Source organism: Mytilus trossulus, chromosome 14 (genome assembly GCF_036588685.1).
Source record: "Mytilus trossulus isolate FHL-02 chromosome 14, PNRI_Mtr1.1.1.hap1, whole genome shotgun sequence".
Taxonomy (NCBI): Eukaryota; Metazoa; Mollusca; class Bivalvia; order Mytilida; family Mytilidae; genus Mytilus; species Mytilus trossulus.
The window spans coordinates 35,928,616-35,945,733 of record NC_086386.1 but is presented as its reverse complement, the minus strand read 5'-3'; the positions used below and the strand labels follow the sequence as shown (position 1 = coordinate 35,945,733).

Genomic DNA, 17,118 nt, shown 5'->3' with positions numbered 1-17,118 from the left:
TCATTTAAGTAAATGAAATGTGTCTACCTGTATTATATATGTGCTTTTGTATACAGTGTATTAGTTCTTTTTGTTTATCTATCATCGAGGCTTTACTTTTGCGCCAAATTGCAACTAATTTGATGGGAATGACGACGTTAAATCAGGTGTATCATGTAGGGGAAGAGGTAAATTATCATCGCCATTTTAATAACGATGTGAGTGTGGCCTGTTGCATGGGACAATTGTCCATATTCAACTTGGTTGTCCTTCATCATTCCCTCAAGTCGACTCACTTTGAGGAATATCAAATTTGTAGTTCAAGCAGTCAAAACATATCTAAGGTATCACTAAATTTATTTACATGTATCATAAATATGCTAATAATCAATTAATTATATTACTTTTAGATATACATTAGAAAACCACGTGCATCTTTTTACGTTATCATTATCATAGTACATTTGTGCACAGTAGAGGATTTTTGTTTTTACGAATGCGCTGAAGATTATATGACAATTATCTGTATTTGTTATACATGGTACACGGGTATAGATTGTTCATGATTAATATAAAAATCACCTGTGGTTGTAATCCACTTAATTCAAGTCTCATCTAATGAAAATATGTTTATACTTTTGTTCTGTGTGCCATTAGTACGACCTTTTCTCTGATATTTCATTTTCGTACAAATATAATTCGTTTTATGATTGACAATAGCAGTATTTACGGAGGCCTGTATGTACTAACTTCTCTGGGATACAACTAGACTGATTACCGTATTCGTTCAGTCTATCTACATTTCCAAATAGGCTAATTTTCTCAATATCTTTTAATATAATAGCTTGAAATAAGCCATTGCCTGGAAAAGTATAGAAATTTATAATGTAACGATGCTTATTCCTGTCATAATTTAAAGATGGGGTGAATTGAATCCTTGATGACTTGACGGACTTCAATTTCAAATGACTACATGATACATTATGATCTGTAATTATCTGATTCAACCAATTCACTGCAAAAGCAGTTACTAATTCAACTGTATTGTCTGCAAGTGATATTGGCTGACTAGCATAGCATGGGCAATAGTCTTCCCCTATTGAGGCCTCATAGCAACTTCTTTGTTTATGAACTTCAGAAAATAGACTGGTTCCTCTTGAGTTAAACAGATTGCTTTCCTTTTCTCGTTTTTCTAAATTGCTGAAGATGATATCCTTTAACGTTTCGTACAAGTCGAAAGGCGTGGTCAATCGGTTTTCGTTGACTTTTAAATTTTTAGCAATAGTAGGAAATGTTTCTCTGACATGATGCGGTATGTAAATTGACAATAACGGATTATTTCTGGTTATTCTTCCATATTCTGTCTGAGCAAATTTTCCATAGCGAGGTCCATGATCGCTCATAATTATTAACACGGTATTTTTCAGATTCCCAGTTGAATTCATCCACTGTATATATTGTGTTGTGTCTTTGTCCGCTAAAAATAAGCTCTGTGGATTGTGATGAGAAACCTGATTATTCCACATAAATACGTACTTTCTTTTCTTTTCATACTTTTCAATACATTGTTTGGTATACTCGAAAATTATCTTGTGTTTAAATTCATTCCCAATGCATATTGGATCAGTACTCAATTCTATATCTTTCAGTGTCATGGAACTAAGTTGTGAAACATGTAAGTCTTTGTTTTCAATCGCTAGAATAATACTACGGAAAAAGTGAGTGTAGTTTGGATACTGAGCAACAAAAGGCACTAAGTAGGGAGCCCAGTCCTCTGCAAAACAGTCTATATAACCCCTACTTAATATTTCTTGGAATAAAACGGGTATTGTTTTTGCAGTTAGAATAGATTCTAGAATGGTTTTCCCTGTAAGAACAGCCAGCAAATTTGGTAATGTGTTATCCCCAATGCGGGTAAACCCCTTTAAAGGGTAGGCCCCTAAACTGTTTTCGAAAAAGTCTAAAGTCTTTGGCAGTTTTTGTTCTGCTACAAATCTTGATACCGAATCAAACCCAATAACGACAACACTCAGTTGATCAGTTGTCTCGTTTAATATTTTTCTTTTGTTAACTTTTGGATTTAAATTGAAATGGAAGTTTGAATACACTGTTGTCTCGTTAGTAATGTTACAAATGATATATATAAATTCGTTATACACAACAACTGGTTCTATAAATTTTACTCTTGGTGACAATTTTACTGCATTTAAACCATCCATTAAAATTGATCTATAATCACATTTAAACTCGCTTATGCTAAAATTTGCGTCATTTATTGCAGTGGTGTTTAAATGAAGATATCCTGATTGGTTGATATATGAGAATTGCTCCCACATTCGACAATTCACTTGTTGACCCTGAAGTAATTTCAAAACTGGTTTGTCCGGGGCAACAGTTTCGAACTCGCATGGCATTAAAACATTTGATGGCAAACTTTTCTTTAAAAGGCATACACAGCATCCAACTATGAAAATCAAAGCTGTGAAAATACGTTTAAAGCGCCGTCTTACGTAGCAGTTTTGGGTAGCAAGCCGACGAAATCTTTTCCTGTTCATTATGAATTTTGATGTCAAGCATTTGGTGTGTATAGTATTTTCTGAAAGGTATAAAAATTTCAATAAATCATTGGCAATAAAGATATAAAATAAACAAGTTGTGTGTAATAAAATTAAGAATCGAAATAGGGAATGTTTATAAAATTTACAATCAATATCAAAACAATCTAGAGAAACTGGGATAGCAAAGCTCTCAGATGATACCATATGACATAGAACAGTTGCTAAAACCCTGCATTGATCTTCTGAAAAAAAATATAAAAAAAAGGATATGCAATAGTATCATATAGTTAATGTATATTTAGGAAGATTTAAACCAGTTATCTATGCATTGATCTAAAACGGAAAATATATTACATTTTTTACTTTTAGTTTACTCCGTATACTGTGTGAACATTCGAGTGCCAAAGATGAAATGTTTGATTTTCGTGCACGAGACCTTTAACCACCAATGGCATGGCAGTTATCATGGTTATATTTTGTATCACAGTCAGTGTCAGCTGTTTAACTTATGTCATTTGATGTTGTATAATAATAAATTATAGAAACTGATCTTATGATGATCTTATAACTTAAACCTCGACCTGAAATAGAAATGCCATCAAATACTCATATAATATTCGACGAGGTCACTACGTTGTTATATAATCATGTTAAGTTCATGGTTGATATATAATGTCATTAGGTCTATATAACAATATTTTGGTCGAGATATAAGTCCTTAATTGCATTTCTGTAAATATAGACAATGAAATTTCCCATATGATTTTCTTTTGCGGCTACACTGTGCCACTTTTACATGAAGTTTGGAAAGCTATAAGTATGCCACTTTATGTCTATAGTTAAATTGTGTTGTATAGATGTTTAATTAAGAAATGTCTTGTGTTGGACGTTGTATTCCGTGTTTAAAAAACCATCCCCAATATTAAAAAAAAAAAACAAAAAAAACATAAAAATAACAAATAGACTATAATAACGTTAAAAAATTGTAGCCGATAGCCCAGCAATACTGGTGGACCCCATATTTCATTAATATACATATATTTGATACACACAATATACATAAAACATGAGTTTAAATCCACAATAAATTAACTTTCATTAAAGAATGCAATAGAATAACTAGTAAAAAATGTTTTGCTCGGTCATCAACAATCCAACTGGCCAGGAAAAATCAACAAAAACTAGTAACCTCGGTCAAACTCCATTTAAACTGCAGTCAAAAGACTACATTTCAAATAAAGTGGGAAAAAACGGAAACCTGTGTCCAAGCCCAAATGCTCGGAAGACCATCTAGAGAGTTACGCTTGGACTGTATATAACTGAAGTGAATACACTATATGTAATAAGTAGTAACTCAAGTTACTCTTGAGTAAACTATCTAGTTCCTACTAAATACAAATTAGGATAATAATTCAATTGAACATTAAATTTATTTCACTGTTGTCCAGTCCGATACATACGAAGAATCCGTATCAATAGTGTTGCCTAGTACCGTTTTTTGCAGTAAATTCCTACTATACCATCGAACCGTTGGAAATTATGAATTTTCGTCTGAACCAACAATGGATGTATAATGCATCATCTAGATATTTAATTATCTTTTTGAAGAAAAGATCTGTACGATACGAAAGCCGAGAAGGATCATTCAAAATTCAAAATTCAAAACTCAAAATTCAAAATTCATAATTCATAATTCAAAACTCAAAATTCTCACATGATGAATTCCGATTCCGATTCCCACCGTGTCTTTGTCACGTGGTCTCTGCGTCTCAACTTACCTCGGTTAAGGACGGCTGCTGGTTAAGATGTTGTAGTGTTTATTATAATGATATGAAATGTATACTTATTTATTAATTGAAGTAATGAATAATAATTAGAAAAAGGCTAAAGAAAATTAGCTAAAATGATAGGATGAATAGGACTCTTTGAAAAACGGTTCGCACTCAACAACTACTTTGATAAGTTTAAATAAAAGAAACAGGAGCAATTTTGACAAAATATATATAACCAATACTTTTTTGATATTGAAATATTTTCATTTTTTGTAAATATTTACCTCTTACTCATAATTTGCTAATTATAACTGTTTATTTGTGTAGTACTACATAGAAAATTAATGACGCAAGGCTTATTTGAAAAATGGCTAATTTTATTATCTGCAGTTTAAGTTGAATTGTCAGATTGATTAAGACAAGTAACGATGTCTTGGGTGTAGGGTAATATCTAAAGAGAAAGTAATTAAACTCTATGATAAAGGTCAGTTTGTCAAGATACTACAAGCAGTCTGTAAGGTTTTTCCTTGATTGTTTTAATCAGTATAGATACTGAAGTACTTGTTTTTTATGCTTATATGTCAATGCATCTGAAGTAATGTAAATTTGTGAATAAAATTGTAAATATATATCGTATTATATAGTTCATGGAAATGACCATAGGATACATTGTCGTATTTCTGTGCCATAGTATGGTTATGTCCGTCCGTCTGTGTCGGTGTCGTTCCTCCCCTCGGTTACGTTACAATATGTAATGTATTTCTTCTATGTAATTATCTCGGTTTCAATAAGTTATTGCAAGGTCATTTTTCATGGCATCTCTTTTCTGTTACAGCATTTCTTTCCTATAAACTTGTGCTTGCAGTGGCGGATACTGCGGGGGCGCAGAGGGCGTGCGCCCCCTTTTTGCTTGAACTTTTTTTGTTTGTGTACAATGATTAATCAGACTAGACTTCGTGAACTTTGCTATATTGCGTGTATTAAATTTTTATGCGACATTCTTTACTTATAAAGATATGTTTCGCTCGTATTTACTGTAATATATTATTGATTATGTCAAAGTCATGTGATTCGCTCCGGTGGAGTTGACCCGTGCGTCGAAAAAGCGTTACTCAAGTCATTTTGAAATTCAAATAATGGTAACACATTGATTAGACTGAGGATGAACAGCATGAAACCTTCAAAGGGACAAAGGATTTAGCAAGAACTTATAGACTTCTATTTCACGATTTCACTAAACAGAAAGAAATACTCTATTACACTCTCGTGAAAAAAAAGTTCTACATCAATATAATTTACCTACAAAAGCAATCTTTAACCCCACACGCCCCAGTCTATTAATAACACAGCTAAATAATGATCCCAAGTCAGTAAGCTCCAGATAGGTTTTGATTCTAAGGTAAGAACCATTTGATTTAAAGAGGCACTCCGAGTTTTGCTTAAACAAAGATTCTGGCTGTATATATATGCATTGAAAAAAAATAATCTTGGGCCACACCAATTTGATTCCCTGGACCCGCCCGCACCTATTTTTTTCAAAACAGATTTTTTTAATTTTTATTATATTCCCGCTTCCCGCATCCGGAAATGAAATCATGTCCATCTCCCGCACCGTTTTTTTTGTAAAAATCATATAACGTAGTATAATCGTTGTATAGTCGTAGTAGAAGTGTTGTTGGGTCGCAGAGAGAACGTTATGGTCGTTGTGAGGTCGTAGTAACGTCGTTTTGAGATCGTAGCGCAATCTCTCCGACTAGAATCGCGCATTACGCTTCTACTACGATTTGATTTCGTCACGACCGCAGCACGATTATTTTAAACATGTTCAAAGTTGGCCATGACCATCACGATCATGAAGACTGCACGACTTCCGTACCACGACCTTACTACATTCGCATTATAATCGTCAAAATTTGCATTTTTTTTCAGAGATCGTAGTGCAATAGTGGCTAAGTGTGACTTTACTGTATCAAGCAGTCAAGTTTTAACAATTTTTAGTAAATTTTTGTATTCTTTTACAAAACATTCTTCTGTGAAACGACTGAGACAAATTAAAACAATACTAATCACAATCATCATAAAGGTATCTAGTTTTAAAAATGTATCTGATCACCCCACCTACCAACCAACACGGTTGACATGGCTAAAATATATTATAAGGGGTAAAATGCAGCTTATATCTGTAAAACTGAACTGCATTTAGAGCAAATCTGAAATGCGGTAAAAGATTTCATGTGATTATGATATATCTGCCCTGAAATTTCCAGACAAATCAGACAACCCATAGTTGAATTGGTAATTGTAAGGACAATTTGCAGTCATTAGTTTATCTTGAATAGTATCATAGATAGAGATATACTGTAAACAACTTTAATATTCAGCAAAGCAAGATCAAAAAATATGCAAACATAGCCAAAATGGTCAATAGACCCCTAAGGAGTTATTGCCCTTTATACTTAATTGTTAACAATTTTTTTGAAATTTTGAAAACTTTTACAAAAATCTTCTTCACTCAAAAAAGAAGTCAACTTGGCCACAATTTTTAGTAGGGTATCTTGATTAAAAATGTATCCTATGATCCTGCCATTCAACCAACATTGCCGCCATGGCTAAAAATCGATTGATTATTTGATTAACGTCCAGTGGCAAATATTTCATGCATGTTCACGACAAAAATAAAACATAGGGGTTTTCTGTATACAAGTCCTTGGGAAAATGATAAATAATGATAAGTGGTCTGCAGTAACTAATGTAAGACTACACTGCAGGAATGACCTGCTATTAATCTAACTATTAGGCCAAATTAAACCAAACTTGGTCTTAATCGTTATATGGGTAACTTGTACTATTTGGTATGATTTTCACCTCATTTTACATGAATGTATAGAATTGATCTGATCGTCAGTGTAAATCTAGCTTTAATCTAAATTATCTTGCGATCGTGTCAGTCTATTTTGTGTAAAAGGTTTGGTCATCAGCTTTTGCCCTAAAGCTTTCAAGATATTAATAAAAAGTTGTAAAGAAAAAATTAAAAGTGTTTTTGATTATTGAAGTTATTGCCCTTGTACAATGGAGATTACTTCTAACCGCTCAGTAGAACTCTCAGAATAATGTCATAGAACTGTTCTAGACTTTCCTAGAACATATCGACCTAGAACAGTTATATCCTAATACAGTTTTACCCTTAGAACAGTTCTACCCTAGAACAGTTCTACCCTGGAACTGTTCTAAGTCGGGTTCAGTTCTAAGGTAGAATTAACTGTCCAAATCAGTTCTAGTCGGAGAACTTTCCAAATCAGTTCTAGTCGTAGAACTGTCAGCAGAAATTACCAAAATCAGTTCTAACCGTAGAACTGTCAGCAGAACTGACTTAATCAGTTAAAACCGTAGAACTTTCAGCAGAACTGTCAAAAACTGTTCTAGCCGTAGAACTGACCAAACCTGTCAGGATTGCAGAACAATTCTAAATGACGTCACTGCTGTTAGGGCATCTCACTGGTCACCACTCAGTGTTATTACTATCGTTGCTAAAGCCACACACAAAATATGTATTATATTCTTTTGATTTATCTACATTTGAGACAAAGAGTTCTTAAAACTTTTCTATGAATAGAACTGACTAAATCAATTCTAGCCGTAGATCAGACCAAATCAGTTCTAATCGTAAAACTGTTATAGTCGTAGAACTGTCTAAAACTGTTCTAAAGTAGAACTGTAAGGAACAGTTCTAGGTTGAACTGTCTTAAAGGTGTCAGGATGACAGTTCTTCATACCGGAAACACATGTTATGTTTTCGCAATATTTATTTTTGTGTTTTGAATTTTGAATTTTGAATTTTGAATTTTGAATTCTGAATTTTGAATTTTGAATGATCCATCTCGGCTTTCGTAGTACGAAGATAAACTTCTTTTCAATATTATCATTAACAAAATTAGTCTGTGCTTTAATGCTAGATATTGCTGTATAGCCTTATAGTCTATACCCAATATGACATATGCGTGAATATCATCCATGTTTGATAATAAAACAAATACAAACAAGCTGATAGACATATATGACTGTTACTTCTATCGACATTTTAAAAAGTCTTACACTCAATATAAATCAGTTCATGAAAAACAACACTCCGTTAATAAAAAAAAATATATATATTATTTTGATAGCAGATTACCCTTATTAAACCTCAAAATGTAGTCCCTTTAAAATTATTTATTTTGCGTATAGTTCAGATTAGGATCTATCACATCCGTGTACTTTAAACTCTTTACAATATTTGTCAATACATGTAGTAAAATTTAATATGAAAACATTAAATGACTTTAAATCCTTCAAAATAACAGTTGCATTTACATTCGTGTTTTCATTTACAACTAAATTTTGTTTGGTAGAGAGAGAGAGATAGAAAGAAAAAAAGAAAGAAAGAATGAAAGAAAGAAAGAAAGAAAGAAAGAAAGAAAGAAAAGTAGAAAGAAAGATAAAAAGAAAGAAAAAAAAGAAAAAAAAGAAAAAAAAGAAAAAAAGACATAAAGAACACGATAAAAAACAATGAAACGAGTATAAGGGAGTACATTTGGACTGAATAAATGTATCTACTTCAGATCGGTTTATCTAATATTTTGATATATTTATTTTGTTATAGATATTGCATCATTTGACTTTTTTCTAAAGTTATGTTTGTTATTCATTTCGGATTTACCAGTTACACATGAAACATGTATACCTAGAACAAGGAGTAAATTATCCAGTATCACGCAAGTTATAGCCTATTTTGATTGAAAACGTTGCTGGATTTTATATCGCAATAAATGTATCCATAAAAAGGAAAAATTGAATTGTTTGCGGTTTGCACATTACGTCGACTTTTATAATGCTAGTATGTGTTTGTACGTTTCTTTGCTATGAGTGTTCTTTCGTGACACTGTTTGTTTTGTATTTCTGTCATGTCGTGTCGTCATTTTATTAGTTTTTAACATTGTCATATAAGCAAGAGGTTTAGATAGCCAAAATATCAGGTTCAACCCCCATATTTTCTTAAAATGTCCTGTAACAAGACAGGGATATGAAAGTTGATATTAAATTGTTCGTTTCTATGTATGTTGGCGTTTGTTTATGTTGAACTTCACTGTTCCTGTTGTTCTTTCGATTTCCTCTGATTTATGACTTTTGAATAACAGTATTCTACTGTTTCCCCTATGTCGCTGTTCGTTTTTGGCTTGCATTTATCACACACGGAGAACACTGTGAACATTATTTTGAATATAAAAAAAAGATATGAAACTTTTCTTAAATGCCATAGTAATATACTTACTTACATTTTGTTGTACTCAACGATTGAAGTAATTGCAGTTTCATACTACATATAACATAATTGAAAAAATTACAACAGAAATTTATAAAATCTATAGAATTATTGATACATAAATAGACCCTATTTGGAGCACAAAACAATACTGATATATGATGATACGATCTTCATTTAAAACAATTGCATGCATCATAAATTACAACTACAATATGTTTAAGTATTTTATCTGACCCACTGATTTTAAGTTTGCATAAACTTAAATCGTTTAACGCACAAACTTTAGTAAATAGTAAATAAAATCAGGTCATTGAAATATGAAATGATACATTTTATACAAAGATATCACCACGGTCATTTTAAAATATACGAACGAGTGTCTTATAATTATGATTAAGGAAATTTAAACAAGTTTACACATATAAACTAACTATATAGCTCTTAATTTTTATATACGATTTGGATTTCAAATATTTTGGCCACGAGCATCACTGAAGAGACATGTATTGTCGAAATGCGCATCTGATGCAAGAAAATTGGTACCGTTAATTTTATAACTAAGTCATCCATTAACATTTTATAACATTTATAACGAATCCATAACGTAAAATTGATAAACTTTCTAATTCAATTACACGGGTTATTGCCATTTAGCAATTGAGTACATTCGTAAACAATCAACAAAGAATCATTAAACTCCAGGTAAATAAGTGAGTTGTACCAGGATCGATGAAACTTCCTTTTTTTATAAATATCTCCATGCGTTTCTATTTCTTGAATAAAATCATAACGAATATTTAATGATTTAATCCATACCTTTTTTTTAGAATCAATGGCAATGCCATACCATCAATGCACGTTTTTTTCCCTCATACATGCGCTGTGTGGATGTCGTAGTTTTAAAATCACTGCATATGAAAAAGCTTAAAGTATTGTTATAATGGTCCCAAAAGACATATCCATATATATATATTTCAATATATTGATAAGATGCTGGATTTTGATTTACAAGAAAGTCCATGCACATGTGTTTTATAGTAAATCCTAGCTTTAGTTTTAAATTATTTTTGTTTAATTTGAAGCAGCAAATGTCTTTCAACATAGACAAATATATCATGTAGAAGTAAGAGTAAAATATGATATTGGTTGTCCATTCGTTTGATGTGTTTGAAGTTTTATTTTGCCATTTGATATTGGACTTTCCGTTTTACATTACAGTATTTTTGTTATTTTACTTTTCACCAATGTACAAATAACACACATAGATTAAGAAGACAAATCAGGGTAGAAAGCAAAAGTTGAAGGAATCGCATATGGACTTGGGCGATACCAAATGTGTCGATAGGATAAGTGTCGTCTGCTATGCATATTTACATCTCCCGCCATGTGACTCCACACTCAGTAAAAATGTTATAGTCCGAAATAGGACACAATCGGTAGAATTATTGATTAAACGGCTATTCTTGAACCCACAAATCGAGAACTACCTGCATCATAGATACCAGCTAGGATTGAAATTTTGTATTTTCGCGTTTCATTTTAAAAAAGACTCATCAGTGACACTCAAATCGAACAAAGTTAAAAATGCCAAATAAAGTACGAAGTTGAAGAGCATCGAGGACCAAACATTCCTTAAAGTTTTGCCAAAAACATCTAAGATAATCTATACCTGAGGGAAAGCCTTAGTATTTCAAACATTTAAAGTTGAGTTGAGACATATCTTATCAGTCAACGAAAATTTGATTTCACTTGGTCTTCGTCATTACACATTTTACAGTGCTAGAGTGTTTTTTGGAACATATAACAGTTGCAAAATAAATTAAAAAAACTTGCATTATTCTTATATCAAGGAAGAACACTAAAGTATTATATGTTAAATGCTTTTAGCAGATGTTTAATCTTATTGATAAGGCGTTAAAGAGGAGTTACTGGTTTCTGACTTACTGATAAGGCGTTAAAGAGGAGTTGCAAGTTTCTGAGTTAGGACACTGAAATAATATGACGGGGTTAAACATGTCTGTGAGCAAACAACACTATCCAAATAAGGGACTGTAATTTACCATCATAACATTAGACATTTTTAAAGTAACGTCCAGCAGATTAGAACAAACCCCATCAGTTCGTTGAAAATGACTAAACTTGATAAATTGGTACGGTATCCCTATTGCTAATTAAATACTCAATATGAAATGCGTGAATATCATCCATCTCTGATAATACAACAAATGCAAACAAGCTGATAGACATATATGACTGTTACTTCTATCGACATTTTAAAAAGTCTTACACTCAATATAAATCAGTTCATGAAAAACAACACTCCGTTAATCAACAGAAAATATATTATTTTGATAACAGAATACCCTTATTAAACCTCAAAATGTAGCCCCTTTAAAATTATTTATTTTGCGTATAGTTCAGATAAGATCTATCACATCCGTGTACTTTAAACTCTTTACAATATTTGTCAATATATGTAATAAATTTTAATATGAAAACATTAAATGACTTTAAATCCTTCAAAATAACAGTTCACTTACATCTGTGTTTTCATTTACAACTAAATATTGTTTGTTAGAGAGAGAGAGAGAGAGAGAGAGAGAGAGAGAGAGAGAGAGAGAAAAAAAAAGAAAGAAAGAAAGAAAGAAAAAAAGAAAGAAAGAAAAAAAAAAAAGAAAAAAAGAAAGAAAAAAAAAAGAAAAAAAAAGAAAGATAGGTAGAAAGGAAGAAAGACATAAAGACCACGATAAGAAAAACAATGAAACGAGTATAAAGGAATACATTTAAGGAATGAATGTTATAAAGAAATAACATAAAAAATTTGGTGCACACTGAATAACGCGCGTAGCGGGTTATTTAACAGTGTGCACCAATTTTTTTCAGTGACGCTGAAATCGAACAAAGTTTAAAATGCCAAATAAAGTACGAAGTTGGGGGCATTGAGGATCAAACATTCCTTAAAAATTTACCAATTACATCTAAGATAATCTATACCTGAGGGAAAGCCTTAGTATTTCAAACATTTAAAGTTGAGTGATACATATTTTATAAGTCAACGAAAATTGGATTTCAATAGGTCTTCGTCATTACACATGTTACAGTGCTGGAGTGTTTTTGGAACATATAACAGTTGCAAAATAAAAAAAATGCATTATTCTTATATCAAGGAAGAACACTAAAGTATTATATGGTAAATGCTTTTAGCAGATGTTTAATCTTATTGATAAGGCTTTAAAGAGGAGTTACTGGTTTCTGACTTACTAATGAGTCGTTAAAGAGGAGTTGCAAGTTTCTGAGTTAGGACATGCACTGAAATAATATGACGGGGTTAAACATGTTTGTGAGCACACAACTCTATCCAAATAAGGGACTGTAATTTACCATCATAACATTAGACATTTTTAAAGTAACTTCCAGCAGATTAGAACAAACCCCACCAATTCGTTGAAAATGTCTAAACTTGATAAATTGGTACGGTATCCCTATTGCTAATTAAATACAAAATGTGTGCTGTTCTAAATTATTTATCTTGTGTGTTATTCAGATTGTGATCGAAATCCATGAACTTGAAATATCTTTAAAAACATTTCTCCATAAATTATAATACGATTTAATTTAAAGACATTTCAAATTGACTTTTCAATTTTTCGTCAGTTTTAGTTTGTTGTTTAAGGAAATATTTGTCAGGCTGATCATGAATCAGATTAATACTGACAAAAACTGTATAATTTACTACTATAGGTGTTGTTTTCCTTGTAACAATTACCCCAAAACAAATGTTAATGAGACAGAATGATACGTTTAGAATATTTGTTGAGCTTTTTTATTCAGAAGTTATTCAAAGTAATATCACGTGGTATGCTTTCTCAATACTTATAGTATAGCTAATCGCCGAATTTGAATTTGAAAACGGCCATTAGTTATACTTTTTATTACATTGGCTAATGGCTTTTTTCTAATGGAATTAATGTAGAAAATGTAAAGAACTATATGTTTTCCCTACGCATTCACAATTTGTTTTGATTCGACGTTATCTACGTCTTGACAACGTCTATTGTTGTATGACGTCAGAGAGTGAAATAACCACGTTTATTTCATATGTGAAATTATCGGTTTTTATCTAACTGGGAACTCAATGTAATTCATTGCAACCAATGTAATAATACGTGATATTACTTTGTGAAACTTAAAGACATTGATTACAATTCCAACTAAATGAATAGGATCCCAGTTAGGGCAACCAGTCCGATACCCACGAATGTAGTTCTTAAAAAAAATATATAACTTTTGTTATAAATTGTGTAGTGTTATTATTTCACTAGTTCTGTAACTGAATGTAGATTTATTTGAAAGGATAGGCTTTCTAGTTTGAATTTCTGTAAAAGTTTTGATTGATTTAAATGTAATCTGGCGTCAGTACATAGAGTAAATTGCCTAAATTCTAGCCTTTATTCTTTCCCGGAAGTAGACAGACTGACCCTGTTGTCAATAAAAACAAAATTTTGCAACGGAATGCCGGTCATGAGGCACTGAGATTGCACCAAGACACTTCTAAATGAATGCCTAACATGAACCAGAAGTCCCAAGGTGGTTATCAAAATTATTTATTGAACAGGACCCAATGGATTTACAATGATTTTCAATGCGTTCCAATGGGGCAATTAATTGGGTCCCCGTTCCTGTCAGAGAGCATGTTTTGAACATTTCAATCTGCAATTGTAAGCTCATTTTTGAAGTTTCATGGATGAAATTTGGCTACAGGCTTCAAAATTCAATACGGAAAATAATGGTGTAATTATTTTTAAAATTTGAATTAAACTTTTTAAATTAAATTGAAATTTAAATTTATGAAATTTAAAAAAGTTTGTTTTTCAATTTAAAGTTTAAAAGGGGGTCACAGAAAGGTCATAGTTGTCTGTAGTATGTATTCCTACACTTGTAAGTTAAAATGGAGGGATTTTTGAAAAATATCAGCAAATAGTATTAGAAAAAGCCACAGGGAAAGAAATAATAAATGTGTTATATGGCATCAGGGGACAGTGCCAGATGGAAAATATGGGCTTATTTCTTTCTAATATCTTAATTCTGGGACCTGGAAACAGAAAAGAATCCCATAGTTTCAGTTTTAGGTTTTTAATAAGTTTTTGATAAATTGTGGCTATTAAATAAATCATTTATGTGCCACGGTTCAGTTATGAAAGTTGTGTGCGAATCCAGTTCACATTTATTTAGAGCCGCATCACACACATAGCCACATATTATTGTGTAAACTCAGAAACACTTGCCAGGGGCTCTCTAATTTTACATTTTATTTGAAAATATTTAAGGGATAGGGCTATAATATAGCTTATAAAAGCAATTCAAACTGAATGTACAACAATTTTAGACTCCCTTTTAAAGATTTTGATGGTCCTTAAAAGGACCGTTTATTTTATCTGTATCTATTTCAGCAGTTGATGAAAGGAGCTATATCTTCCTTGGTTTTGGAACTTTTGGATATCAGCTTCTGGTTAAGGAAACACTAAGTGCTCTTTTAATAGTTTCACTGATTGAATTTCATTTTCATTAATGCTTCTTTCCCAAGTTGCATTTTTAAAAGTTCCTGCATTATTAACTTGTCTTTGTTATCTATATTCAGGTTGGTGAACTTGGACTAAAGTACATGGATCTCAGCCACCAACAGTTTCAATGTCCAAGAAAACACACATATGAACTAGAAGGACATTTAGAGCAGTCAAAAGTACAACAACGCACAGTAGCATTAAGCGGTCAGGAAGATCAAGGATTTCCCTCCACATCTGTTAAACTATAGGAGGTGCTGTTTGACTGGTTTTAGCTACAAGTGAGAACTTCTCTGCATCTAGCCTCTTATATTGTATTTTAAATGAACTTAGCAGACTATTTGAAGACTTTGTCTCATATTTTATACCATTGTTATGGGGTATGCTTGTTTTGCATATGTAATTCTTTAAAACAGAAGATTTTTTAATTTTAATTGAAAAAATAATATTTTTAATTTATTTTTAAACAAATTTTGGTTTCAACTAGATTTCCATACAAAGAATGAATTTATCTATCTTATGCAATTTACAGAATGTAAATATCTCTTGAAATAAAAAAGTTTTGCTGATTTTTAGCATATTTTCTTCATGAATTTAAGATTTTCTCCGATCAATTTTCTGGTATTTGAGATTTTATAGATAAGGATCTATAATTCTGTAACTGTTTGATCAATTTTTTGAAACTTTGCACAATAACTACTGAGATGTATATCTTTATTTTAAAAGTGCAGTTTTAAGTCTGGGGAAAAAAATAAAGTCTGACAGGAATAGGATCCCAGTTAGGGCAACCAGTCCGGTACCCACGAATGTAGTTCTTAAAAAAAATATATAACTTTTGTTATAAATTGTGTAGTGTTATTATTTCACTAGTTCTGTAACTGAATGTAGATTTATTTGAAAGGGTAGGCTTTCTAGTTTGAATTTCTGTAAAAGTTTTGATTGATTTAAATGTAATCTGGCGTCAGTACATAGAGTAAATTGCCTAAATTCTAGCCTTTATTCTTTCCCGGAAGTAGACAGACTGACCCTGTTGTCAATAAAAACAAAATTTTGCAACGGAATGCCGGTCATGAGGCACTTAGATTGCACCTAGACACTTCTAAATGAATGCCTAACATGAACCAGAAGTCCCAAGGTGGCTATCAAAATTATTTATTGAACAGGACCCAATGTATTTACAATGATTTTCAATGCGTTCCAATGGGGCAATTAATTGGGTCCCCGTTCCATGCCCAGGGGAAGACAAAAGTAAGATATTGTCAACCAATTCTATGATTATGGTCACAAAAATTTCAGTTGCTTCAAATCCCAACCTTTAATTTTGAAAAAAATAAAACATTATGTTATTTACAACATTTAGAAATCGATTAATTAGCTTCATTTCATTTGATACATTTGATAGTTACAGATACAAATATTATTACCTCGACTGTGACCTCATTGAATGAGACATTTCACCATATAATAACGTATCCTTTCAATGAGAAACATGACGAAGCCACAAGTGGAGAAGAATGTGCTTAATTTGCCGAATCACCTTAGATCCCCAGTTTTTTGTTATTTTCGTTTTGCATCTAATTATCAATAAGAAAATATTTCGTTAATTTCTTCATTGATACGTCGTCTTGCTTTTTATAAAGTTTTTTTTTTTTTTTTTCTTTTTTTTCGCTAACAAAATGGCAGTTTCTAAAAAAAGATCGAATTTTAAAAATGAAATATATACAAATAAAGAATCGACTCATCGTTAAGGATTTTAAATTCATTATTGAAACAAGTGAAGTATATTTATTTTTCACGATATTCATCTTACGTTGATTTTTTTTTATATGCTTCTTTTGTCATATAATACTGTTTAAAACTTACTCAAAGTATTTTGTTGAAGTCAATGCTGGTGGTGATTGACGTCTTATATTCCATATGAGATAATTGAAATAATCACGATAAAA

General features: G+C 31.6%; 1 protein-coding gene across 1 annotated transcript; it reads right to left on the bottom strand.

The window, feature by feature from the left end:
* Positions 1-588: 588 nt before the first annotated feature.
* Positions 589-17,118, bottom strand: LOC134696331 (uncharacterized). The gene is made up of 2 exons (XM_063558056.1): positions 17,036-17,118; positions 589-2,575 (listed from the first exon to the last, which is right to left on the bottom strand). Exon 2 carries the CDS (start codon positions 2,532-2,534, stop codon positions 684-686), a length of 1,851 nt encoding a protein of 616 aa, XP_063414126.1. The 5' UTR covers positions 2,535-2,575; positions 17,036-17,118; the 3' UTR covers positions 589-683.

Bases quoted from the DNA above. Each gene is read 5' to 3' on its own strand.
- LOC134696331 (XM_063558056.1), bottom strand. From the start codon at position 2,534: ATGAACAGGAAAAGATTTCGTCGGCTTGCTACCCAAAACTGCTACGTA.